Here is a 27,297-nt window from a genome sequence, read left to right as displayed (position 1 = left end):
ACATGTTCAGTTAGAGATTGACAACACAAGGACTGCCCACTTGGGTCTGCTTCTCCTGGCCCCTCAATCTTCCATTTTTTCCTGCTCCATAAGATGCCAACAATAATAGCAAGCAGGGCTAGTTAAAATTCCACCTGCCATGGAAGGAGAAAAATCTCTTTGGTAAAATATCACATGCTCTCCAAAAAGGGGTTCTTATCACAATATCTTGAATTAGGTGCTTTTTGCTTTGTTGCATAGATTAAACTAGGGCTTCCCAGCCTCAGCACTCTTGACTGATGTTTGGGACTGATCTTGTTTTTTAGTTGTTTTTTTTTTTTAGTTTAGTTTAGTTTAGTTTAGTTTTTTTGCCGAAATGTAGTTGACATACAATGTTATATTCGTTTCAGGTGTACAACATACTGATTCAACAATTGTATACATTACACAATGCTCACCACTTATGAAGGGCTGTCCTATGCATTGTAGGGTGTTTAGCAGCATCTCTGGTCTCTACCCACTAGATGCCAATAGTTCCCTTCCCCACATTGTGACATCAATAAATGTCTCCAGGTATTTCCAACTGTCCTGTGAGGTGCAAGGACACCCCAGCTGAGAGCCACTAATCTAGCAAGAGCAATATAGCTGGGTTGGGGTTTTTTTTAAAAGATTTTCTTTATCTATTCAGGAGAGACACAGAGGGAGATGCAGACATAGGCAGAGGCAGAAGCAGGCTCCCCGCAGGGAGCCCAATGCGGGGCTCGATCCCAGGACTCCGGGATCATGCCTTGAACCAAAGGCAGATGCCCAACCACTGAGCCACCCAGGCGTACTGAGAGTTCTAATAACTTACCAAAGTCTCATAGACAGTAATTAGCAGAGCTGGGATGCAAATTCAGAACCTCTTGTCTCAGACTCATCCGTGTGTGTGTGTGTGTGTGTGTGTGTGTGTTTTAAAGAACTTTCTTCTAGAATGTTTTCCTCTTTAAAATCAAATGAGGTATCTTTTAGATCATTATAATTTCAATAATAAGTGTCAAATAATTACAGAAGTCAAAATTTAGGTTTGAGATGTTTATCTGTGTAGGAATGTGAGTAACATAGTGACAGTATTTTCTGAAGGAATAATTTATATGTACAGACTAACAGATTTTTTTCTGACTTGTGCATTTAATTATATGAAATGTCTTTTGGTGATATGATAATGTGATTATATTTAGTGATAAATGAATCATCTTCATGAGAAAATTATAAAAAGAAATGGGGAAGAAATGAACAATTTAGAAAAAATTATAGCTTTCACATTTTTCCCTTTATTATTGAAGTAGGCATGTTGTCAACCACTTGCTCAAAAAACAAAACACATAGATATGGAGAACATAATGGTGGTTGTCAGGGTTGGTGGCAGGAGGAAGCTTCATATGGTGATGGATGTTACCTGGACTTACTGTGGTGATCATTTGCATTATATACAAATATCAAATCATTACATTGTACACTTGAAACTAATATAATGTTATATGTCAATTATGCCTCAATAAAAATTTATTCTTAAAAACTTCCAATAGGGGAAACTGACTGGCTCAGTCGGTTGAGTGTTCGACCCTTGATCTCAGCTCAGGTCTTGATCTCAGCATCATGAGTTCAAGCCCCATGTTGGGCTCTATGCTGGGTGTGGAACCCACTTAATAAAAAATTCCAACATTTCTTGTCAAATTTGAGTAATTCCTCTGCATTGCCAGTGAATATATTATAATCTTAATCATTACTGATAAGCATTTTTATCTCCAGATTTATTATCATTAAATAATGTAGTCACATATTTTTAAACAAACTTGGCCAAGAAAATGTGCCTATTTTCTTTATTTGGAATATTAATTTCTCAGGTTAGAAAAACTATAAGTAGATTCAACAGCCTTTGGTTTAAATATACTTTCTCGGGGATCCCTGGGTGGCTCAGTGGTTTAGCACCTGCCTTCAGCCCAGGGCGTGATCCTGGAGACCCAGGATTGAGTCCCACATCGGGCTCCCTGCATGGAGCCTGCTTCTCCCTCTACCTGTGTCTCTGCCTCTCTCTCTCTCTCTCTCTTTCTCTCTCTGTGTGTCTCTCATGAATAAATAAATAAAATCTTAAAAAAATAAATATACTTTCTCTTCATTTTACTAGCAAGTTCTACTAAGACAAATTTTAAAGGCAAGATCTCACATAAATGGTTATTGTAATTGAGGATGTCTGTAATAATCTCACCAGGGAGCTTTTTTTCCCCAGTTGATTACTGAGTAATTGATACAAACTATCAACATTTATCTAAGGTACATCTGATAACTAATAAAATCTTTAGAATTTCAGGGTATACCATCCTCAGCAATATTATACTCTGAGATTCTATTTAAACAGGAGAAACAGATTGTTTTCCTTCATCTAACGTATAACAATAAGCAACACGGTTCCTATTTAGTTTCCAATGCTAACACAATCTGTGCTTCCATTTTGAAGAGAGCATTATGTAAAACAGTGATAACATTTTGGTTTAAGCCCCAAATCAAAAATTCTCGATGAGAATCCTTGGGTATTTTCATAAGATCATCAGAAGTATTTTAGTGCATTTCTTTAAATGTTTATACCTAAGAAACGGTCACTCCAGGTTTGTCAATCTGTTGTGATTGAATATGAAAATTTTTATACAACACTTTGGCAAAATTCACAGAATGAGTTCTGCAGGAATATAAAATTTGGGAGAGTTTTATAATATTTAAGACATCAATTGATCAAGTATGTTTATGTAAACCTGTGCTATCAGTGCTTTTCCCTGGGGGAATTTTGCCCCTCAGGACACTTTTGCCAATGTCCAGAGACATTTTTGTTGTTGCCAATGGGAGGGATGGTTTGCTACTGGCACCTAGTGGGTGAAGACGAGGGATGCTGCTGAACATCCTTCCATGCATGGGATAGTCCCCTACAACAAAGAATGATCTGGTCCCAAATGTCAAGAATACCAAGGTTGAGAAACTCTGCACTACAGATGATTCATGAAAATACTTTTCTTTATTCTCCAATAATTTCTTCAGATGTTCCTCAGACCTGAGACATTTTGACTCTAAAGTTGGCATCAGTGTCTTGGTGGGCATGCCAACTGTCTTATTCATGTATGACCCATCACTGTACAAAGACAAGATAATCTCTTAATAGGTCCCTTATCTCATTTTCCAGAGCTGTCATTTTAACTGCAATTCCTTCATAATGATTTCTCAGTAAGATACGGGTAGCTTTGATATTTATGGTCAGTTTATATTAATGATGGGAATAGAAAGTTTTTTTCCATTCCTGTGACAAATGTTTTTGAATTTCTGATGCAAGCTTGTTTTGAATAACTGCTTTGTGTTTTATCTGGGCACGAGTTTGTTTTTAATAGGATTACATTTAATTTGATAATGAGTGTGTGTGGTGTGTGTGTGTGTGTGTGTGTGTGACAGAGAGAGAGAGAGAGAGAGAGGAGAGAGAGAAGTTGGGAGAAGAGAGAAGGAAGGAGAGATCTGTTGAAGTTCTGGGAGCTAAGATTTGCGAACCAACAGATTTTTAAAATGCATTCTTTTTTTCATTCATTTTATTGCGAAGTTACTTGTGAGTAGCATTTATCTCGGCTATTTTTTATTTATAAAATTCACATTTCTTTAGAAAAGATACTAATTTTGGAAAATGTTTGCTTTTCCAGTCTTTTACACTGATTCTTACTTCAAAATATCATTTTGCAAATCAATTTGTGCCTAATCAAACACACTTTTAAACAAATTGAAACTAAAAGCCAATTGATGCATCTATTTATTCATGAGAGGCAGAGAGAGAGAGGCAGAGACACAGGCAGAGGGAGAAGAGGCTCCACGCAGGGAGCCCATTGTGGGACTCAATCCCAGGTCCCCAGGATCACACTCTGAGCCGAAGGCAGGCGCTCAACTGCTGAGCCACCCAGGCGTCCCTGATGCATCTAAATGCTCTTAGAAACAGCCACCATTTCTTCTCCTGCAGTGCTTCCAATAAATTCTCTCCACAGCACAATTGGTAACAAACTGTCTTTTATATTGGACATCTCTCCAGCACCAAAAGAGAAAGAAACACTACTTACATGTATCTACAGCTGTCAATGTTAAAATGCAGATTTTTTTTATTACTACAGCTTATGAGTTCTTCATTTTGGCACTTTTTAAAATGACAGCTTTATTTCAATGTTTTCTGACTATCTCATTTATTCAGTGGCTATTTCCTGAAATATTTGCAGCTTGGGGCATTTGGAATGTTTACTGGAATGGGAGGATCTTATATATAAATTGGAATTGTTTCACAAAATCTGAGAGTGTGTGCACACACATGTGCATCTCTCTATCCATCCATCCATCCATCCATCCATCCATCCATCCATCCACCCATCTATCCACCCATCCATCCACCGATCCATCCATCCATCCACCGCACATCCATCCATCCATCCATCCATCCATCCATCCATCCATCCATCCACCGATCCATCCATCCATCAAAATACTAAGGGAGAAAGAGATATTTTCTCTAAACTGACCAAAACACACATCATCCTTTTCTCTATTAGGGCACAAGTTTTGTTCCTGTTGATCTCTCTGGCCTCCCAACGTAAGAGACCCTTGCGATAGGTCGCAGGTGGCCATAATTAATAATCATTTCACTAGTGAAGTCCCTGGTCCTTGGGATCGTTCCCTGTCATCGCATATTACCTCCTCACTCCAGAGAGTCTTTGCTCTGACCTTGTCTGTAAACCTGTGCCTACCTCCCTTCTCAATGTCTGCATTTCACTTTCTGGAGAAGTAACCTTTATTTCTCAAGGATTTGGACAAATGGAATATGAAGTTTTTCCCAACTGTACCATCACAGACTGACTTTTTTTTTCCCCTCGATCTTGCAACTGTTTACCCACTAACATTACTGATTACATTTCCTTGTGTACATGTCTTGTCTCCCGCTAATTGGTACCCGCTGAGGTCTGAGACAGCACAGCCCATATTCTTTTAACTTGACCCTGAGGAGACACAGGCCTAGCTTTTATTTAGGTTAAGGTTGGCATCTGGGGAACTGTGTTCCCATTGCCTGCTGCAAACATGAGCCAACATAACCCTTAAATCAGGCGCTGTCAAACTAACACAAGGAAGCAGGCCACAGAGCTGTCTCTGAGAAGCTTTGTTCTTTGAACCACACCTCGAATGTGGCTCACAGGGTTGACATCCAGCAAAGCCAAAATTGACTCGAAGTAATGCGGTTGGTTTGGTACTATAGACAATGATTGTAGACCTGAAGAAAAGAAGTCAGGAGAATAACATCTGCTTTTCTGTGTGATATTTTCTTGCCGTTGTTTAGAGAATTATAAATTGCTTTGTCAAGAGTTTGTTTACAAAAGCTTGGCCAATTTCAAAATGAAGTTGCCTTTGAGTTGTCCCTGTTTCATCTCACTATTTGGAAAAGAAACCTGAATTGTTAGAATGTAAATACATCAAGTTAAAAGCCAAAGGCAGTGAAAACCAAGTCAAAGCAAGAAATGTACCACAATCGAACTGTTCTCCTGGGAGGAGGAAGATACATGGCAATCATTTTTATATCTGACAATTTTTGTTATTCAATTAAGTGGAAAGAATTGGAAAGCACCGTGATACCTGTTTTCTCTCGTATGTAAGGCTGTGGTTTAAATGGACAGGTGATGATAATGGAAGTTCCAGGCTGTGGGGGTAGCCATATGTTCCCTAGAACATAGATTGGTAGTGAGATAGAGGTACAGATGGAGGCGTAAGTGGAGGCGAAGTTTCTCGAAGTGTAGTCTCCACACCGGCAGCATCTGCAGCGCCTGGGAGCTTATTAGAAATGCAGACCCTGTGCCATGTCAGAGACGCGCTGATCAGAAACTCTGGGAGTGGGGATGGGTGAGTGTGTGTTGGAACAAGCCATCTAGCAGATTCTGGTGCGTGTTCAAGTTTGAGAACCTCTGACATATAGATGGATGGATGGATGTGCAGGTACAGTTACAGGTACTGATGGAGGTAAAGACATAGGTACAGGTGTAAATACAGACATGATTACAACCATGGGTATAGATATACACACAGATGTGTGGATATATACGTAAATATAGATATTTGGAATTTTCAATGCAGGCTTTCTGTAGGGCAGCCAATTATTCGATTGGGTATCTGACTGTGTAAAGCCTGTTCTTTTTCCAGCCAATGGCTCCGTGACTTACAAAGCAAGAAAATCTGCATTTGTTGGACAGTCCTCCATGCCATTCATTCAGTGTGTGCAGCTCCTTCCCTGCAAGACTGGTTTGTTCTTGCCTCCCCTTTGCCCTCCTTGGGGTTGCTTTCTGTGATTGGATCTACAAGTGACGGTAACAATATATTGAAGCTAGTTGTATCCTAAGCATTGGTCTACTTTTCAGACTTCTTTTGTGCTTGTGTTTGCCCCTCACATTTTCGGTTTGGAGCATAGTCCAACTTATTGTCAGCCAGCCATTCATATGAAGCACAGTTTACAGTGGGGATGATTTAGAAACAGCATGGAGATGTGATAAGCGGGAATTTTAAAATACATGATAGTAGATTTCAAGATAATATGATACTATTTGGGAAGAAAATCTCAATAGGCAAGAAAAATACTTGGGAGGATAGTCACTAACACATAATCAGTAAGTCTTGGATTATCAGTTATTTTAATATTATCCATTTTGCTTATTTCTGTAGTTCTCATGTTTTTGGTTATAAGCTTAACATTGCTTTTATAATGGACAAAGATAGTATTATAAATTAATATATATAAAATGATAAAAATAATAAAAGGAAGAGATTATGATTTTATCTTCTTCCCCTCCCCACTACACCTTGAATTTAAGAGTCCATCCATCAGTTATGCCAGCTCTATTCGTTCATCAGTTCTCACATTAAAAAAAAATAGTGCTAGATGGTACAATTAAATGACAACTCTGCTCACGGAAGTGACAGAAAGTCCATCTACATAGATAATTGATTTAGTCGTGAAGACTATCTGGAATTCCTATTTAGGGAGAAGGGAATATTTAAGTGTATGTGGCCATAAGAAAATGTCTCCCTTTGCTTTTTACGTAAGATGTATGGTGACTTGTCATGCTCAGGAAGTGTTTTGAAGTGGATAATGGCTCTTTTCCTGATATTTGGAGTCACGTGGCTTAATCCTCTTTTGAAAGCCTTCCTTTGAAGATAAACATAGGCATTGGTTTTCACTTAATTCTCCTTCCCTAAAATCCTTTTCTGTTCTAAAATTCTACAGTTCCATAATAAGTGTGGATAAGCAGCAGTTAACAAATGGGAAAATGAGCCATTTTATTTTTGTCCTACACATAAAACCGAACCCATGGAATCTGGCCCCAAGGTGGGACCTAGGTTATTTGTCCAAGCTGTAGGATGCCCCAGAATAAAGCAGCGTACTATGTACGAACCATAATGGTGGGTCCCCAGATCACTTTGATGGCCCTGGCGGATAATAACAGCAAAGTCCACTTAAATCAGCTTAAATATTTGGGAATTATAGATGATCACAGGTATGATGGGTTTCATCCAGTGACTCTGCATCTTTTTCCTGCCATTTTTGCACTTTATGTTCCTCTAAGCATCTCTAAGCCAGTGTTGAGAGAACCCATGGCAGTCGAGATTAAGACTGACAATGTTTAGGCCAGTGGTTCCCAACTTGAGGTAACCCCCTCCCCACCACCAAGGGACAGCTGGCAATGTCTGGAGACATTTTTGTTTGTCACAACTGAAGAGCTGCTACTGGCATCTAGGGGATAGAACCCCGAGTCACTGCTAAACATCCTGCAGTGCACAGGATGGTCTCCTACAACAGAGAATGACCTGATCCAAAATGTCAGTAGTGCTGTGGTGGAGAAACCCTGGCATACAGGAAGAAAATGTTTCCTTTTCCTGCATCTTTTGCTTACATTCAAACAAACATTTTGCAGAAGCTCCCAGCCACCTTTCCTTCACATGCCTCTTGCCACCATAAGGAAGGCTGATGGCTTTAGGTCTGGGTTCCAGAATCAGTCATGGGCAAGAGGGACAGTATCTCCAAGATCAGCTCACTCATCCCCAAAATACATGGGAATGGCCACTCTATACACTGCCCATGTGAACAATAAATGCGTATCATATTTGGTACTATCTCATTATGAGCAAGAAAATGTAATTCAGGCATCAAGAATCCTGTGAACTGCTGAAGCATAAACACATTCTCCATAGCAATTCAAATTCTCGTGGGGTTTGGGGAAGTTCCTCTGCACCTGTATTTTTTTTCTGGGTCATCTGCATTAATGCCTTTTTAGAAAAAGATGACTAGAAGTGACTCATTGACAATCCAAAGATTTTTTTCAAGAAATTGTCTCTACCGAGAAGTGACTGTTTTAGAGACGGTTTTGCAAAACCAGTCTCTATACTGAGTCATTTAGCAATTTTATTATTTTTAGTTTTTAAAAAGTTTTATTGATGTAAGTAATCTCCCAGATACCTAATGTGGGGTTCAAGCTCATGACTCCAAGGTCAAAAGTCGGAAGCTCTTCCGACTGAGCCAGCCAGGTGCCCCAGCAATTTTATTATTAATTGAGGTGAGAGACAATGTTGGCTTGGACTAGGGTGGAACAGTGGAAATGAGAAGGGGTCAGATTTGGGCATGCTTTGAAGATAGAGCCAATAGGCTTTACTAATGGATTGGCCGTGAGGTATGATATGGAGTCAAAGGGAATAGAGAGTCAAGCTTTTGGCCTGAGTCACTGGAAGGATGAACTTGCCATTGACCTAGCTAGGGAAGACCAGAGAGGAACAGGTTGGGAGGAAGTTGAAGAACTCAGAAATTCAGGAAAAAACAGCCACTTTTGTCATTTGAGCAAGCCAGGAAGCTCTTCCTGCATTCAGTTTTCATTTTCTTAACACTGTCCTCTTATAGCCTAAAAAATAGTCAAGTTACGGCTTACGATTCTTTTTATCTGGCCAAATGGTTCATCCTTCCCTTCCAAGGTGAGAAATGTCTGTTTCTTTCTTTCCATGTGTATATGCAGGCTATAAAAGATATTTACCAGAGATAACTTAATTTACCAAAAAAGGTTACTGATAATCTGCATTTATGGGCACTTAGGGAGCTTAATTATATCAATTAATTAGGGAGCTTATTAATATCAATTAATAGTGTATGTTTTTCCTGTAGGTAAAACATTGTCTTGGATTTCTCAGAATTAAACCACACATTTAAAGAGTGGACACTGGATCTCTGTTGTCTATTTTTCTAAAACAATATATACAGTCTAGATAGAGTAATGGCTCTCAAATTTTATTTGCATAACAATTTCCTGGAAAGTTTCTTAAAAATGCAGATTCCTGAGCCCCGGAAGGCGTATTGTGGTCAGTTCAGGACTGAACTCCAGCTGGTCCATGGCATCCATTACACATCATTATCTAATTAAAGGGACCAGGAACCACAAGCTTTCCAGGAGCCCACACAAATGTCTGCAAGCTGAAAAGGAAATTATTGGCTCCCAAGGCAATTATGCAAATGCTTACCTACATATCTAAAAACACAGTATGCATCCATTTCATTGTCCATATTTGTAGACTATCTTGTCTCATGTGAAAGCCACTTATACATTTTTCCCTCTTAGCGAGTGTTCCTGAAAGGGTACACTGATGTCCTAAAAATCACAGCCAAACAAGAATTCTAGGAGTTACTCGTTGCCAAATCATCTCAAGATCAAAATCAGAAAAATTATTTAGAAAACTAGGTGATAGGCCTCAAAAGCAAGTGTTAAATTAACACAGAGTCCTTGGGACTCTACTTTTGATAAAGAAGTTTCCTCAGGGGAATCTGATTCTGATCCTGCACTCACACTTGGAGAACCTGTCTAGCTGGGTGTTTCATTTCCCCAAAGCATGCTTGCCTGCAGCCAATCATTTATCAGATTCTCTCAGCATCTACTATGCACAGGCATGATGCTGGATGCTAGAAATGCAGTGGTAAACAATATTTATCACTGTGCAACTTCCAGGCCAGTGACTGTCAGTAGACACATGGACAACACTGTCAGTAGACACATGGACAACATACGAAAGCAAATACAAGCTTAGATAAACGCTGAGAAGAAAACCAGCAGGGTGTTGACATAGAGAAGCCAGGAGACATTGACTTCAGACGGGGAAGGCCAGGGAAGGCTTTTCTTAGGGAGTGAGATTACAGAATAAAGAAGGAGGAGCCAGCCCTGGGAAGAGCAGGGAACCACATGGGCAAAGATCCCTACACTGGGCCGAGCTCACCTTGTCCAAGAGCGTCAGGAGCACAGGAGGAAAGAGGCGAAGAGGAAGTAGGCCCAGACCCTTTGGCACAGGCAATTCCTACGCAGATGGATTTTACTCCAGGTGTGACGGAAGCAAAGTACCGGTCTCGGCTTGCTTGTCTGTTATTCCAGAAAGCTTGGGTGTGCATGGTATGTGTGTGGCAGCGCTGCGCTCTGGAGTGTGAACTCTAGCTTTGCCTCTTGGAAGCGGTGTGACCTTGGCCATGGCCCAACGTCCTTGTGCTCACCTGCGGAGGGGAAGTAACCAGACTACCTACCGCGAGAGGCAGGTTAGCACATCTCATGAGTACGGGAGCAGCATCCCGCACATCGTGGTCACGGAGACATGTGTCTCTGATCATTCCGGTTTCCCCCAGGGGCAAGGACAAGGACAAGGGCAAGAGCAGACATGGCTAGGTTGGGTCGGAGGCTTCCATTCGTTCAGGAGAAACACGACGGAGGCCGGAGGTGGGGTGATGAGAGCCGAGCTGGAGAGGGGGGCTCCGATTCCCGATTTGTTTGGGGGCAGACTTGACAGAACCTGGGGGTGGATTAAATGTGGGACATGAGGTGAAGGCAAGAATCAAGAAAAGCTGTTTGGTTTCTGGCTCGACGAACTGGGTGCATAAAAATCACCGTCATCAATCATCATCAATAGCAGCAGCAGCAACATTTATTGAGCGGGTGTGAGTGCCAGGCACGGAGATAAATGCTTTATAAACACCTCTTAAGATGTAGGAGGCTTAGGCACAAAGACATTTGCCAGAAGGGAAAGTCAAGAGTTCAGCATTGGCTAAGTGAAGTCTGAGATGACCCCAAGATACCAGCTGGAAGGGTCAAGAAGGCGGTTGGATAGCTGACCCTATAAAACTCAGAGATGACTGGTTTGGAGATAATATTCACGAGTCATGAACTTTGCAACGGAATTCACCGCAGTGTTCTTTTATATAATGATTTGGGCTGTTACGATACTATTTTATTTCTTTTGGCCTAAGCCTTTTTTGAGTTCAAGACTTGCTTCCTAACAACCTTCATATCGGTTGATTTTTCAGTCGATTCTCCATAGTGTAAGATCGAGTCTCGCGTGAACATTTCTGACTCTGAAACAGCACTCTCCTGACTCAACTTGCCTAAACTGAAGTTCATGTTCCCCATGAACCATTTCTGGATTAAAATTCAAAGCAACTTTAGTTCAAGTTCTGGTCTGAAGTCGACAGAGTCGTATTAATTCATATGGGTATAGAAAATCATGTATTTACAGTGTTTCAATTGACATTTAAATTGACATTTGAACAGTTTTTCCAATCCCACACAGTTAGTGGCATAAGGTCTTGAGAAAGCATGAAACATTTGTTTATCAGCCTCATATTTCGTCAGGCTTGCCAAACACAGTTCATTTTCCATAGAAATTCACGAACCTGAGCAGTGGCCAAATTGTCAGAGTCGCTGAATGCAAGCCAGTGAATAAAATTGTTAAACCCTTTGATTTCCCCCCACTTTTTTCCCTTAAAAAGTAACATAGCGTGTGCCTCTGAGTTTTATTATTTGACATCTATTACCCACAGCACCCAAGTGTGTTTGAGGAAAAACCCTGTATGAACATTCCAGCACAGAGTGAACAGAGGCAGGGGCTTTTGGGAACATTCATTTGCAGCCTTGGTTATCCTCCAGTGGGAGAGACTATTCCTTCATAGTTCCACTGACAGCCTTCTGAGGGCAATGGTACCAACTTGTAAAAAAAAATCATTTTAAGGACTTTTAAGGGTTGAAAATTTTTAAGGCAAATTCATAATAGGCAAAAAGTACATGTTGGTGCAAAAATGTGATAAATTCCGGACACCGTGCATTGTAGCTAACTGGAGTCACTAGCAAACCTTTCTCTTAAGACTTTAGTTCTAATAGCAGAATGCACTGATTCAAGCAAAATCTGTGAGCATGGGACAGGATGGAACTAGCTATCATGAAAAAAATCATTTTCATGGGAATTGGTCTGTTGTGCCCCAAAATAGTTTGGAAAGATAAAGGATATGGAAACGAGTAATAATAATCATGAATATTAATAATTAGAATGTGTCAGTGCCTTGGATGTAGCTCTCTTAGTGGATGATAAAATTATATAAAAATGTTGGATTTTTTTTTAACTCAGTGACCACTGTGGTATTCTCTTCTCTGAATTGCTTCCTTCATTGGCCTCACCTGCTAATTTCATTTTTACTTATTTTTACAAGATTTTATTTATTTGACAGAGAGCACAGCAGGGGGAGCAGCAGGCAGAGGGAGAGGGAGAAGCAGGCTCCCCGAGGAGCAAGGAGCCTGATGTGGGACTCGATCTCAGGACCCTGGGATTATGACCTGAGCCGAAGGCAGACACTTAACCGATTGAGCCACCCAGGTGCCCTCATTTTTACTTGGGATAGTGAAAATGCACAGTAGCCCCTAGAGGCAACAGCCTTATTTTAAAATTGCTAAAAAAATAAAAATCCCTCCCTTCAAAAAAGGTGAAGGGTAACAATTCCTGAGTTTCATCTGTGAGAAAGACACTGAGCCATGAGGCCCACTATGCTTACATCATATAGAATCTACTTGGGGAGGGCAGCCACATGGGATATAAAGGCAACTGTCAGCTCAAAAGGACCCTCACAAACGGGAACCAGGGGCATTCTGGAAAGGGAGCCGCCACTCGGGAGTGAAGGTGTCAGGGAGGAGTGGGGTTAAGTTGTGAAGCTGGAACAAGATTCTTGTCATCAGGGACCTGGAAATGAAGTTGAGAAGGGTCCTGATGTGTAGGGTGTTTGTTGCTCCCTGCTTCATGGAAGCCCTCTCTCTCCATGGCCCCTGCCACATCCACATCGGTGAATGGTAGGAGTGATGGTGACCTCAGAAGGGCCCAGGGTAACTGGGGAAGGGTTGTGACAAGGGAATAAGAACTAGCATTTCATTTTTAACATAACGGTTTTGTTGAGATATAATTCACATGACATACAATTCACTCATTTAAAGTGTATAATTTAATAGTATTTTCATAGAGTTGTACAACCATCACCACAATCAATTTTAGGACAGTTTCATCACCCCCCAAAGAAACCTCACACCCCTTAGTCATTACTGCTTGTGATCTTTCCATCTCCCTCAACCCTTGGCAACCACTTATCTTTTGCCACATTATGGATTTGCCAATTCATGGAATCACACAATATGTGGCCTTTTGTGACTGCTTGCTTTCACTTAGCATACTGTTTTCAAGGGTCATCCATGTTGTAACGTGTACCAGGACTTCATTCCTTTTTGTGGCTGAATAATATTCCATCGTATGGACTTGCCACATTTTGTTTAGCATTCATCAATTGATGGACATTTGGGTTATTTCCACCCACTGGCCATCATGAATAATGCTGTTGTGAGCAAGTTTGTGGACAAGTTTTGTGTGAACATATATTCTTCAGTTCTTTCAGGGATATAGGTAGGTGTGGGATTGCTGGATCATATGGTAACTCTGGTTTTAATATTTTGAGAAAGTGCCAAACTGTGCTTTACGCTCTCACCCACAATGTATGAGAGTTCTAATTTCTCTACGCTCTTGCCAACATTTCTTTTACCCATCTTAGTGAGTGTGATGTGGTATTTCTTTTTCTTTTTCTTTTTTGTGATGTGGTATCTCGTCGTGGTTTTGATTTGTGTGTCCCTCATGGCTGATGATGTCAAGAATTTTTTTTTTTTAGAGAGAGAGAGAGGTGGGGGTGGGGCAGAAGGAGAGGGAGAGAGAATCCCAAGCAGGCTCCATGCCCGGTGTGGAGACTGATGCCGGGCCCGATCTCATGACCCTGAGATCACCACCCCAGGCAAAATCAAGAGTCCGATGCCCAACCGACTGAGCCACCTAGGTGCTTCTCAAGAATCTCTCTGTATGCTTATTGGCCATTTGTAAATGATCTTCAGAGAAGTGTCTATTCAGGGACTTTGCCCACTTTTAAATCAGGTTGTCTTTTTTATTGCAGAATTGTGAGAGTCCTGTAGCTACCTGGTTACGAGTCCTCGGTCACATATGTGAGTTGGCATTTCATTTAACTGAGGTGTCCTCCCCAGCATGCCTGTTGCATCTCTACCCCTCACTGTAAACTGACGGAGGTCTATGGAACCATTTACCTCCGCTTCGTGACTCCCAGATTCCTCCCCCCGTGAGTGCTCGGTGCCTCTCTGCCTTTTGTGCTGAAGGAGGCCTTTCAGAGCTGACAGCTCCCCAGGGTGTCTGACTCAGAGGATCACAGTGACCCCAGGCCTTCTCCCTCCCAGGGCCTCTAGCTGTGCATTCCAGCCGGGGAGCCTGCCTGCCTGCCTCCTCTGGCTCCGTAGGCAGGATCCCCGTCTCCGGCTCCCTCTCTGTTCCCACACTGGCCGGGGGCTCTGTGTGGAGAGCATGGGGGGTCACTTCTGCCTGGAGCTGCTGCTACTGCTGCGGTGTAGGGACCCTGGAGAGGTAAGGAGATACGGTGCGCGCGTCTCGGGCTTGGGGCCTCGTAGCTCCTGCTCCGGGCAAGGCAGCTGTGAAGGACCCCACGGGGCTCCCGCCCCTGGAGCAGAGTCGGGGGGAGGTGGACACAGGCAGGAGGGAGTGAGGGAAGCAATAGCTTTGGAGGGATTCGCTCGGCTTGGTCCAGCACTTGAGCCTCTTTCAACTTCAAAGTTCACATGGTTCAAATGACACTTGCGATGTCTCTGCCTGTTGCTTTAGGAGAAGGTTCAGAGCCTTCGAGCCAGGGTGACTGGAATGTTACATATCGTTGCCAAGACACTCATGTTTTTATTGCAAGCTTAGAGCAAATCTCAGTGAGGACCCGCTATTTCTTCTGCACCTTTCCTTTTGGCTATTTTTTTTTCAGTATTTTTAAATTGGTGCACTTGGACTCTGTGTACTGACGTATGCTGTCATGGCAAGGGGTCTTAGCAGCCTTCTGGTGCAGTGGTTTTCTGTGACAGGTCAGGAAACCAAGGGTGAGCGTGGATCTGCTATGGCAGGGCCAGCTGGCTAGTCCGTGATGGAAATGAGACTAAACATCACTGCCTTGCAGCCTCTCTCTGGGTCTGGTTTATTGGGTACCGTATGATGATGGACATTGGGACAAGGGCAAACGTTGCTCTTCCCCTCACTGTGATAAAGGAGCAGGATTCTAGGACATTGACAAGCAATATGGGTCCTAATGTGAAACCACAGAATGTGGCCGGACCCCTCCCTTGTGGCCACTCCATACAGCGAAGATGGATGGCCGTTTTAGAAAGTCTGAGAGCCTTGGTTCTGCTGCTGACAGCCTCTGGTACACATCTTATTTCTTTATGCTTCCGATTTTTCATGATTTCTGGGAAGGAACCTCAAACTCCATCTTTTCTTATTATTACCTTAGAAATTTACCAAAGTGTTTGCAGAGCTTAGGTCCTTGCTGGTTTCAGATAGGTCCAAGTACAAGTTTCTTTGAATCTTTCCTAAAGGAACAGACAGTGTCACATTAAACATTACTTGGTGAGTTAAAAAAAAAAAAGTAAAATCGCAAACTTTCCCACAGATTGGCAATCTATTACCTTAGATGGCGTGCACGTGCCACTATATTTATAAAGTGATTTAAATATGTATTAATCATTTGAAAAATTTTTTAAAAACCAAGTTGCTTTTCGAGAAAAAATACCGCTCTAAATCACCATCATTTGCAATCTGTTGAATGATTCCATTTTGAAGGAGGGCAAAGAATATTGTGATTCTGATTATTTACAGTAATAGCAACTAGAAGATAAACCAGCTCAGGCTGCAGTGATTGCAGGTTCTTGCATACCTATCGCCGCTCCTCAGGAACATTTGTGTTCTACTTGTGGGAAAATGAGCCACAGAGGCAGCAAACTCCCCTTTGCTTTCCAACTGTCTTTGTAAATCCCACTGATAGGAGCTGCACATTTAAGTGCTTTTGAAATCCACCACTGTCTTTAAAAAGAAATAGATTTTGAAGTGGTTCCGTTGTGCCCATCTTCAGATTAAGAGAAAAATCACCTGTGGAGAAACCAGGTTGCGCCCAAGTTCCACGTCCAGGGTGCAAATGGGCTTTGGTCAATGTCGGGAGCCTCTGTTCCTGCACGCAGCCATGCACGGTCGTTAGCATCTCCTTGGACCCGGGTCCCTGCGGAAGGAGCCGGTTAGGACAGCCACCTCGACAGCTAACATTTGTGGAAGCTGCGATGCAGGAAGCTCCTGAGATATTTGAATCCTTTCATATATTGTGATCTGGGCGTCAGGGGCCAGGTAGAGGGAGTGCGCCAACCCATGAGTTCTGAGTCAGTGTCCTGCAGGCCATATGGCAGCAGGCCTCCTATTGTGGCCCCTCGGGGTGGCGAGCTGCAGGGTGTCACTGGAGATGGGCCCCGCGGGTGGGCTCCTTCGTGGACCCACCTTTTCTAACAAGACATCATTACTTCCCGCTGTAGCTTTCTCTGCATGAATCAGAAAGACAGCACCTTGCGGTTCCTGCCAGGGCTGGACGTGGTTGGGTGGTTTTCAGTCCATCATTTGGAGCCAAGGACGGAGTGAGGGCCGCTGGTGCTCGGGTGTGCATCTGCAGCTGGGATGGGTGGATGTGTCCTGTTGCCGAGGCAGTGCCCCCCTGGTGTGCTGATACTTGCCCATGTTTCCAGAGGTTCCTTCCCCGCCTGCGGCGGATGACCGGAGTGGCACAGAAGTTACTGGACTGAGGCTTCTTTAGCTTTCTTTACCACTAGCTCCTAAGCACATCCTCGGGAAGTCAAATGGGCAGGAAAAATTAAGTGACAAAGGAGAGGAGCTTCAGGACTCCCATCATTGAGCTGAATTCACATGTACTGCTAGAAATAGATAGAGGTTGTTTTAGTTGGGATCCTAGAGGCAGATGACAAATTAGTTTGCCTTTCAGATCACACACATCGAAAATGGGACAGGGTGTGTGTGTGTGTGTGTGTGTGTGTGTGTGTGTGTGTGTGTTTTAAGAAGTGCATTTCTTTTTAAAGTTTAAAATTTAGACAACTCATCTGTAAATTAGGGATAGAGACGTTTCCTCTAAAGCTTGTGAGAATTAAATGAGCGAATATATGTCATGTGCTTGGAACAACCCTGAGATATAAGAGCCCAGTAAATGTTTGATGTTACTGTTATCATTGGTTTCCTATTACAGTATGGTGGCTTTTTAATGCTAACGATGGTTCCTTGAGCAGATATTAAGCACACTGACCAGTTTCTATGTATTTTTTTCTCAATCTCCTCAAGGAAGTTACAGGCTACTGGGAAGACCAAAGTAGAAACAAGTAGTTGCTTGAAATAGAAGCGTGCCCAGCATTCCCTGGGAAAGCTCGAGGCCTGAGCACTCCAGCCCATGTGGGCCAGTAAAAGAAGGTCTCTAAATGAGCAGGCTTGAGCTGGTGCTCATTTACGACCATTCTCCTGCTGTGTGGTATGGGGGGCTGAACAGAAGAGTTTATGTCACTTAGAGGAGTGTCTTGAGTTTGGTATTTGGACAGATAGACTGTCTCGTGTCCAGAGTCTGTCAAATATTGTAGGTTGTCCAAAGTCTGTGCTCAAGCAAAGTGGGTCTCTACTTATAGCATACTGCTTCGTATTCTCCATAGCTGTCAGAGGGGTTTTTTTGGTAATGATTTTGTAATGAAAGTTTTATCATATTTATCAAAGAATACTTATGCAGAGCGATGGTTCTGAAAATCGTGAGCATTATGTCATCTTAAATCCCTGCTCACTTATTTCTCATTTTTGTGCCAAATTCAAGCGAATCCCAAAACTGGACTCTTCTCAGACAAACTAAATGAGTTCTAATTCAGTAGTTATATCAATGGCTAGTGGGCTGGTCATTTTTCGCCTCTTAATTACTGAGGCAACACAACAACTTTTAAGTAACCTCCCAAGAAACAATGAACACACTCATTTTTAAGTAGCTTCTTTTTTTTTTTAAAAAAAAAGATTTTATTTATTTGTTTGGGAGGGAGAGAGAGAGACGACAAGCAGGAGGGGCAGAGGGAGAAGCAGACTCCCCACTGAGCAGGGAGCCAAACGTGGGGCTCGATCCCAGGACCCCAGGATCATGACCTGAGCCAAAGGCAGATGCTTAACCACCTGAGCCACCCAGGCATCCCTAAGCAACTTCTGAAGAAACAGATGACTATTCTAATTTCTGCAGAATGTTTTTGATTTGGAGGCATCGGCTCCCTTAATCCTGTGCAGCTCTCTGTCTCTTGCAAATTTTCTTTGACATCCGGGCCACCCCCCAAGCTGTTCCATTTTGCTGACGCAGTTGGTGCAGGAAATGCAAAGCCTACATACAGTAGGCTCATACAGAGCTCCTACATCACATTTACCAAGGTTAAGATTTGAGCTCCTGGCTCTTCTTTCTCAGCTACATTTTAAAAATACACACAGACTTCCACATTTGTTCACCATTTCTGTATGTTAAGTTCCAAACACACAGCATGATTGAATATTGGCCTCGTTTTCTGGAGCGGTGTTCCCAACTTCAGTGGTGTCAGCATTCAAGGCTGGATCTCTGTTGTGGGGCCTGTCCTGTGCATTGTGGGATAGCAGCATATCTATGGGATGATTAGCAGCATCTCTGGTCTCCACCCACTGGGTACCAATAGTACCACCTCAACTCTCATCCCCAACCCTCATGGTGACTCCGGACATTGCCAGATGTCCTCTAGGGGGCACAGCTACCCTGGTTGAGAACCACTGCTCTCTCGAGAAAGAGTTTGGTAAAGAAATCCCTGAAGTAGAATTAGCTGAACTGTAACCAGAGCCAGAGTAACAGGGAAGGGTTGGAGTTGGAAGTCACTACGCGTGGCAGCCAGGCCTTACAAAGAAGGGGAAAAGAAGACATTCAGAGGAAGGAGGTCTAACACTCTGGCCTCTAATGAGCCCATGCTACACTCCTGGTGGATTTACTCTCGCATTACCCTTAGGATGATCTAGGGAGCGGCACAGAACAGCCTCTGGGGATGTCGGATAGGAGAAGGCAGGAGTCATGTAGGGTAGCAGTCAGTAAGAAAGGTATTCTGGTGGTTGTATGTCAGAGATAACACATTGGCAAATGACAGATGTATTTGGAGCCCTTGGCATAGAAAACTTCCACAGTATGTCCAAATTTTACATCCTCCCCAATTCCAACTGTGTAGTGCTCCCTTTGGGGGGAGGGGTCTATAGAGAAGGCTCCCTTCCTGAATATAAGAACCATAGTCAACATGTATTGAGCCTGAGCTAGTTGACATGAAAGGACACAGAGATAGATAGTACATTTTATAGATGAGGAAACTGAGGCACATGGAGACTAAAAAGCTTGTCCAAATTTCCACAGCAGACAGGCAAAGGTCATTACTGCGAAGCCAGACAGTCTGGTCATGGAGATTGCATCCTGCACCATCACGCCGGGAAGCCATCTTCACCCTTGTGTATACACTGAACTAACCCCAGAGCCACCACATTCCACAGATTCAAAGCATGGAAAATTGGAGGGAGAGGAAGGCAAGATTTAGTTGTTCTGAGGAAGATATTTTACATCGTTTAAAATTGTTTTATTATTTTTTAAAAAGAAAGTAAATGCTGGACCCCGGGCTATTGTTTGCTGACCATAGAGCAATGTTATTTGTAGGGGCTTTATTGATCTTGGTTTTTTGATAGATTATGCAGGTGCAATTTATCAAGGCGAATGTTTTGGGACCCAAACGATCATTCCTTTCTTCTCTCCTCAACCTCTTCACTCCTCACCACTCCCAGCCCGATCTTATTCCTCAAGTATTATTTATCTTCTAGAAGAGTCAGGTGTTTCAGATGAGGCCAAGATGAATTCTTCCCAGCAGGGAAGTATTTTTGGATAAGTAAATGTCAGCCAATGATCCCTGCTGATAAGCCTCTAGACCAGTGAGGGCAAAAGGAATTAAAAGCCAAATCACCAAACAATAAGTAAAAAGCCCAATTAACAAGAATTTCACAACAAACATAGGCTGATGACTGTTTTATTAAAGCAATATGGAACACAACTAGAGATCACTGTGTTCTGGAAATGTGGGAAATTGGTTGAAATCATTTTTCTCTTGTGATTCCCATATTAAGCTGTTCATAGTCAGATCTCTGGCTTTTTCCCCCCTAATTAATTGAGTTGTTAACTATTTTTTATATTCTTTTTAAAGTCTTGGGCTTAAATCAAGCTTGGTATTTTCAGCAGTCATTTACTAATAAGAGGCAAAGTTCAGATTTATGGGAAAAGCCAGTGTTTTCATTTTACCTGGAGTTGGAAGAGAAGACAGTCAACTTGACATTGCATATAAATAAGATAAGCAACTTGATCTTTTTTTCTTGATAGAATTTTATATTGGAAGAGGCGTGATGTGCCATAATGATGATAATTGATAGAATGGCCATATAGTCTCTAAATGATTAGAATGGAAAGAAGCTTTATTTAACATTGCAAGTTTCAAATGGTGTGTCTCCACATGTGCCCTTTTACTACAGGTAAACTCAGTGGGCAGTCTGCACACACATGGGTGCACATGTGCGTGCATGCGCACCCATTTGTCCTATGTTGCCCTGTGGCTTTGAACCACAAAAGAGAAAAGAATGTAAATATTTTCTGATGTTTCCAGGCAGTCAACCACCCTTAGGGGTGGACAAAAGTTTGTGTTTTTTTCTGACTTTTATCTTTCCATCAGCTTAAAGCTTGGCCTGTTCCCAGTGAAGCCCTAGGTCAAGGGCATACCTCCAGCATGAATGTGGCTGGTAGAGGTCTGAAAATGAATGGCTATTCCTCTGGAACTAAAACCATTTTTTCTTCTGGAGAGAACAGCTAATTTAGCTGAGCTCCGAATTTATCTGTTTTAAAAGCCAACTGGAGGGGAAACCATTTTGGAGTGTGCGATTTGACCTGGGGAAGAGAGGATGCTTCTCCAGTTCTTAGAAAATTTCCATACAAGATCATGATTCCTGGAATGCTTGGGAAATGACTTGTTATGGATAGTTGAGATGTTCAGTTTTAACCAGCAAGTCTGTTTTGCTTCATCTTTTGTTTAAAATCTTTGAATTAACAGGACTTGTTCTTCCGCCTCAGGAAGTGCTGTATAGGGCAGTAGCATCTAATAAAAGTCTTGGGGGTGATGGAACTGTTCTGTGTCCGTGCCATCCCATATGGTAGCCACTCGTCCCACGTGGGCTTTTCACACTTACCATGTATCTAGTGTGACTGATTCACTGAAGTTTAAATTTTATTTAATTTTAGTTCTTTTAAATTTGAATAGCCACGTGGGGATACATACTGAACAGTGCAGGCATAGAGTATAAGTTCCAGTTAGTATAAGTCTCTGATTTCAAATATTCTGTTGTATTATCATCCTGCATATCTGAGTTTTGCTTTGGAAAATGCAGCAACTGTCCACTGGTCTCTGTCAAAGTGCAGATGACTTCTGGGTGATGCTTTGAACTTCTGTCTTCAGTGCAGGCCCTCAGGAGAGGTGATTGCATGCTCTCAAGGCAGGTGGCTCTGGAACTACAGCCTGAAAACCAGCTTGTTAGGTTGCATTTTCCTTTGCCCTTTCTAATGTGTGAGCTGTGAGCATTTTCTGATTAATTGGAGTTGTTACTGATCCAGGTCGAGCTCTTCAGATAATTCAGACCTGATGTCATTAAAAACAAGAAGAAAAAATTGCATTATAGCCAGTTGAGGCCCCAAAGTGAAGTTATATCATTGATGAGTTTCAAGTCCGAATAGTTCAGGCATTATTTGAGTCAAAAAGAGAACCCACTCAATGTGAAAGCCGCAGGCACCCAGCTCTTTAAGGGTTTAGGGCTTAGATGATGTGTTTGACCTCTGACCCGCCTGCTCTCTGGACCCAGTTAACCTTTGGCAGAAGTTCAGCAGGAGCTGCTTTGATGGTCATTTCTCTATTTTTATTTTATTTGTGCCATTTCTAATTCTTCTTTCTTCATCCCATGATGCTCATCTCTTTTTTGTTGTTTGATCTTATTGTTCCTGCTAAAGCCAATAGCTCCTTTCCCTTAGCCCATCTTTGGTCAGAATGTTTCTCTGAAAAATTAAGTACACGTGCAGTCGTGTCTACTCAGAATTTACCTGAAGGGAAGCCACTAAGATCCAAAACTCATGTGGGAGGGAGCTGAAGGAAGGAACCGTGTCTGGATTAAAGCAGAAGAAAGGGAGGACAAACTTTTAAATAAATAATTTAATTCGATTCTGAATTACAGAAGTAGTTTATGTTTCTTGTGGGGAAAAATTAGATCTTTGTGCAAACGGCTACATCTCCTTCGTAGTTTTTGCCAATGCACACATATGTGTATGTGTCCAAATTAGCTACATGTTAAGGTCAGATGTAATAGTCACGTATGATACGTAGTTTTGGTCTTAAGTTTTAGTTTATCACATTTTCTCCACTAATAAATTTTCTTCTAAAGCATACTTTTTATCACATTACTCCTTCAGCTAGATGTAAGAAAATGTAGATTTCTCATGATATAAATAATGTTGTGATCAACATCTTTGAGTGTATCTTTTCATGCATTTTGATGCCTCTCTTAGGGTAATTTCTAGACATGTATTTGCACCCCACTCCCCAATGTCCTAACCAACAGAAAGTGAATAAAGGCAGAACAGATTTCAAATTTATTAGTGACATGAGAGTGGTCATGGTGAGAAGGAGTTTCCTTGAACTGAATTCCTCACTTCATTTGTCTCTTTAGCTGAACTTCAAAGACACAGTACAGCTTCATAAATAATCTACTTTTGCTTTTTTCCTGATTTAAGAATTCTTTGAATATAAGTTTGGGTTTATTAGTGCATTTATGGTTAGTATTGCTATTTATTTCAGCCTGTGCTTTGAGTCTTGGTTGTTAGCATCTAGCGATTTTCTTCCATATTTTACTCAAATATAATGTTGGGCAGCTGACTACACCTGAGTTTTAATGAATAAGAAATGTTCCGTTTTATTCAATTTACATCAGCTATGTTATACTATGTGGCGATAGCCACACATGTCTACATGCCAGAATTTTGTCAGTTGTGACCATCTGCCACAGTTGGGGAGTCACAAAATCAGATAGTCTCAAAGTGACTGTGGAACTTCGGAAGTCACAATCCCAAGGCCAGTGCACTTAATTTTGTTAGGGAGAATATGTATCCAAAATAAGCTACATGTTACAAGATGCAAATATACATTAACAAAAAGAAGTGATAGCCAAGAGCAGAAAGGAAGAGTTACAATGAGAGGGCAATTTAAAACAGGCATAAAAGAGCCTTATGGTCTCTGAAATGCCAAGGTGGCACACCTCACTGACAGGAGCTCATAAATCTCATTCTGGATCATCAAGGAGATGCTATGTTGTGGTTGATATACATTGTTTAATGCGACGGAATACTGTCCATTATAGCCTACCATGAAAATGATTATATTAAAACACATGTTTGGCCATTGAATATGCAAGTTTCCATTTCTCATAAAATTAACTTATGCAAAAAAAAAAATTAACTTATGCAGTACATCTCACTCCATGGCGAATAGTCTTCAGAGTCCAAAACCTGACTTTTCCCCTGTAATTCAAAATGTGATTTGAATATGTATATGTATATGTATATGTATAATTTGAATCCTTATAAAAGGGGAGTTATTTTGTCAGTGACTTTTCCAAATAGAGAATCCTCTTATATCAGAAAAATTGAGAGCAATTCCAGTCTGACTCCAAAGTTTGTGTTTTTTCCAATATCACACATAGTCTCCAAGTAACATCATCCCTTACACCCTTAAAATGTTTCTCAGAAGAAATAAATGTAATGGCAATATTTTCGTGAACCGTGAAAGGCAGTGTGTGGGGAGGCATATGTTTTGGAGACTACACCAGGATATATATCTCTATCGATTGGATTTTTTTTCAGGGAAGTCACTGACAAAATAGTTCTCAGTTCTAGCCAAATAAGCTTTACATTATTGGGAGAGACAGTTCACTGGCATGATAAAATTCATGGGGCTCCTGATACCGATGTCATAACCCATTAATCATTCATGACCCGCGATTGAAAAACACTAGCACGGAAATAGTGTCATCCATCTAGGGGCAGATGGTTCCTGCATTGGTTAATTCAGAGACACAGTGATGGCTCCAGAGACTTAGGGGCTTCACCTCTTTCCATTTGTCCCTCCTGGTCATAATATGGCAGACACAGCTCCAGGCATCACATCCTCAAACAAGTAGATCCAAAGATAGAGCAGCACTCTTTCCTAGCTTGTGTGTGTGTGTGTGTGTGTGTGTATTTTTAATTGGAAAGTAATCTCCCCTCCCCCCAAGAAGCTCCTTCTCTCCTAGCAGACATTCCTTGGGGCCTCATTCATTGCTCAGGTTCCATCACAACCCATCCCTAAACCAGTCACCAGCAAAGGGAATCAAAGCCATATTTGGCATGGCTATGGTTATATTATGGTAATTGATGCTGTAACTGGCACGGAGGAATGAACATTCATTCCCTGGGATGGGAAGGGGCTCATGTGCCCTGAGTTTGTGGAAGGCCAGATGCTGGGAATAGTTCCAGCTCTGCCAACAAGGAATGAGTGGTGAGGAAAGCTATTGCGCAGCTAGCTAAGGAAGTCTGCTGTATGTGCCAGGGCATTTTGACCATACTTCTGTCAGAGTGTTAATGCTGCTAGGTCTTCTCTTATCAATATCTGTGAGCTTATTCTATCCCTTTGGTAGGCTCTAGATTCCTTAAGGTTGGGAACTTACTGTTTTTACCAGTCCGTGGAATGGTGCCTTACCCTAAGGGGTGATAAATAAATATTTACCAAACTGATTAGAATTGGTTCATGAGAATTCATTAAAAGCTTTCTTACTTTTTTTATAGGATCTAAATTCTTTTAAATCAAGTTATTTGTTTAAATATCAAGACCCTCCCAGTAAAGTTATGTTTATTCATTCCAGAAAATGATTAAGGAGGCTTGATCATAAAGGTACTAGAATAAGGTTACTGTGGGTGCTGTGTAATGTAAACCTTAAAAAGATTGTTTACAATTCTGTGTGGGTGTAGGAGGAAAAAAGGGTTAGAATATAAATATGAGTGGGAAAGAAAACTTGTATTGAGTCCATTTTATGCATCTGTTAACATTTTGAAGACTATACAGTGCAATTTATCATCTTAAAAATTATTAAGTGAAAGAAATGACTTGTATACAAAATCACTGTGATTCTCTACTTGAAGCTCTATATAATAAAAGTTTTCTTAGGAAAACTGATTACTCCAATAATTTAAAATTCAGAATATTATCACATAATTTCATTTAAAAATCTTTTTCAGTAGAATGAGATCAAAAGATTGGATTTTGGTTACTAATGCAGTACAAGGTATAAAGCCTGTGTTCCAAGTCTTAATTTGTTTTGTAATATAAACACTTCTCACAAGTTTATTTTTTTCAATTTAAAGAATTCTTCATACAAACTTCCCTTTGATTCGGTTTCAGTGACTATACATGTTCATAATTTTTCACTGTATCTACTATTGTAACTACTGTATAAACTTCTGGTTTTTTTAAATGTTTTGAGATGATGTTAATTTTCTCTTAGAGGAAAAATAGTCCTCATTTGCCTGCAGAATGGTCAGTTTTGTAGGTGTGAATGAGCACCCCCTACTTTATCCAAGAATAGCCATTTTGATATGTTCTCTGAAGAGACATGAACTTTTAAGCTTAAAGCAACACAAAGACATGACTGATTTTTAAAACATTTTATTGTTTGCTAATGGTACTGATTTTTAGTTACAGAATTTACTAAGTGAAGTGATGGCAGGCAAAACTCATCATGTTCTTGTGTCATTCTGAAAGCACCTGAAGTATTTGCTTCAGTTGTCTCATTTTCTGATGTCTTAATCCTTAAAAATAATAACAAAAGGAAGAATTAAAATAATTGACAAATATTCCTAGTGAGTATCATTTACAGTCACATGTGTGGCTTCCATTTTGCCAGAATGATGTACAACCATTTAAATCGAACTCTATAAATTGTCAAAGTTTCTTTGTTATCTCATTGTCATTAGAGAGGAGATATCCAGAATGGATGTCCCTGCCTTTAGGACACTTGCAACTCTTTTGCAATCATCAAGTAGCAATAGCTACCCTTCCCTGAGCGCTTCCTGAGCTCATCACTTGATTTTATTTTCTGTAAAACAACTCTAAGAAGCTACCCATATTTATACTCTGATTCTACACAGAAGTTTTAAAAAGACTTTAAACTACCTGCCCAAAGTCACCTTTCCATAAATAGCTCGGGCACATTATAAAGTTCATGGCCTGAATCATTAATGAAGTGATAAATAAATGCATTTTCTATACGAGGGAACATTACCTTAAACTAGAAGGATTGACGATAGGCACCAAATTATTGGGGATACAGCTTCAAAAATTCTGCCCCATATTCTCCAGAGATATGCCCATCATTGTGGAGCCATATGTGGCACATACCATATAATTTCTTGGTGGGAGACTGTGGTATTTGTACTTGGACGGAGGCTTGAAATTATCTGAGGTAGTCACTTTCTCTTATTTTAAACAAGGGAAAACACCCATAAGTTTGAAGTAACTTGTACAATACTGTTTCCTCTTTGGAGGCAAAGCCAGAACTGGAACCTGGGTATCCTAGCTCCCCATCCAGGTCACCCCTACCTCACCCCTCACTGCTTCTCAGTAGAAGATCATCAATAACCTTTATAAGTTGGAATTACATATGCAGCAGAATTACATCATCTCATATACACAGAATAAGGGTTTATGGATATGCGTATGAGTCATTTATTTTATTGGCTACTTCCCACTCATTTGGAAGAACTGACTGTAGTGCAATTAATTTTGTTCTTAATTGTGAAAACTTCTTGCTAAAAGTTTAATCTACAAACCCAGCACTGAAAAGGAATCTAAT

The 27,297-nt window shown here is 41.2% G+C and overlaps 1 protein-coding gene across 3 annotated transcripts in view; it reads left to right on the top strand.

Moving 5' to 3' along the window:
* The window catches only part of ARHGAP6 (Rho GTPase activating protein 6), a 484,128-nt gene that overhangs the window by 332,639 nt on the left and 124,192 nt on the right, over positions 1–27,297 (top strand). Inside the window, exon 1 of one of the 3 annotated variants that reach the window (XM_025436405.3) lies at positions 14,655–14,808. The exons of the other annotated variants lie outside the window; for them this stretch is intronic. Within the exon in view, the coding sequence (XP_025292190.2) occupies positions 14,749–14,808 (60 nt within the window). The 5' untranslated portion in view covers positions 14,655–14,748. Of the gene's footprint in view, positions 1–14,654; positions 14,809–27,297 lie in introns of those variants that run through there. 3 annotated transcript variants of the gene reach the window in all.

The sequence above is a fragment of the Canis lupus genome, chromosome X (genome assembly GCF_003254725.2).
Source record: "Canis lupus dingo isolate Sandy chromosome X, ASM325472v2, whole genome shotgun sequence".
NCBI classification, from domain to species: Eukaryota; Metazoa; Chordata; class Mammalia; order Carnivora; family Canidae; genus Canis; species Canis lupus.
The sequence above is the reverse complement of the archived record's forward strand: the minus strand, read 5'-3'. Positions and strand labels throughout refer to the sequence as shown.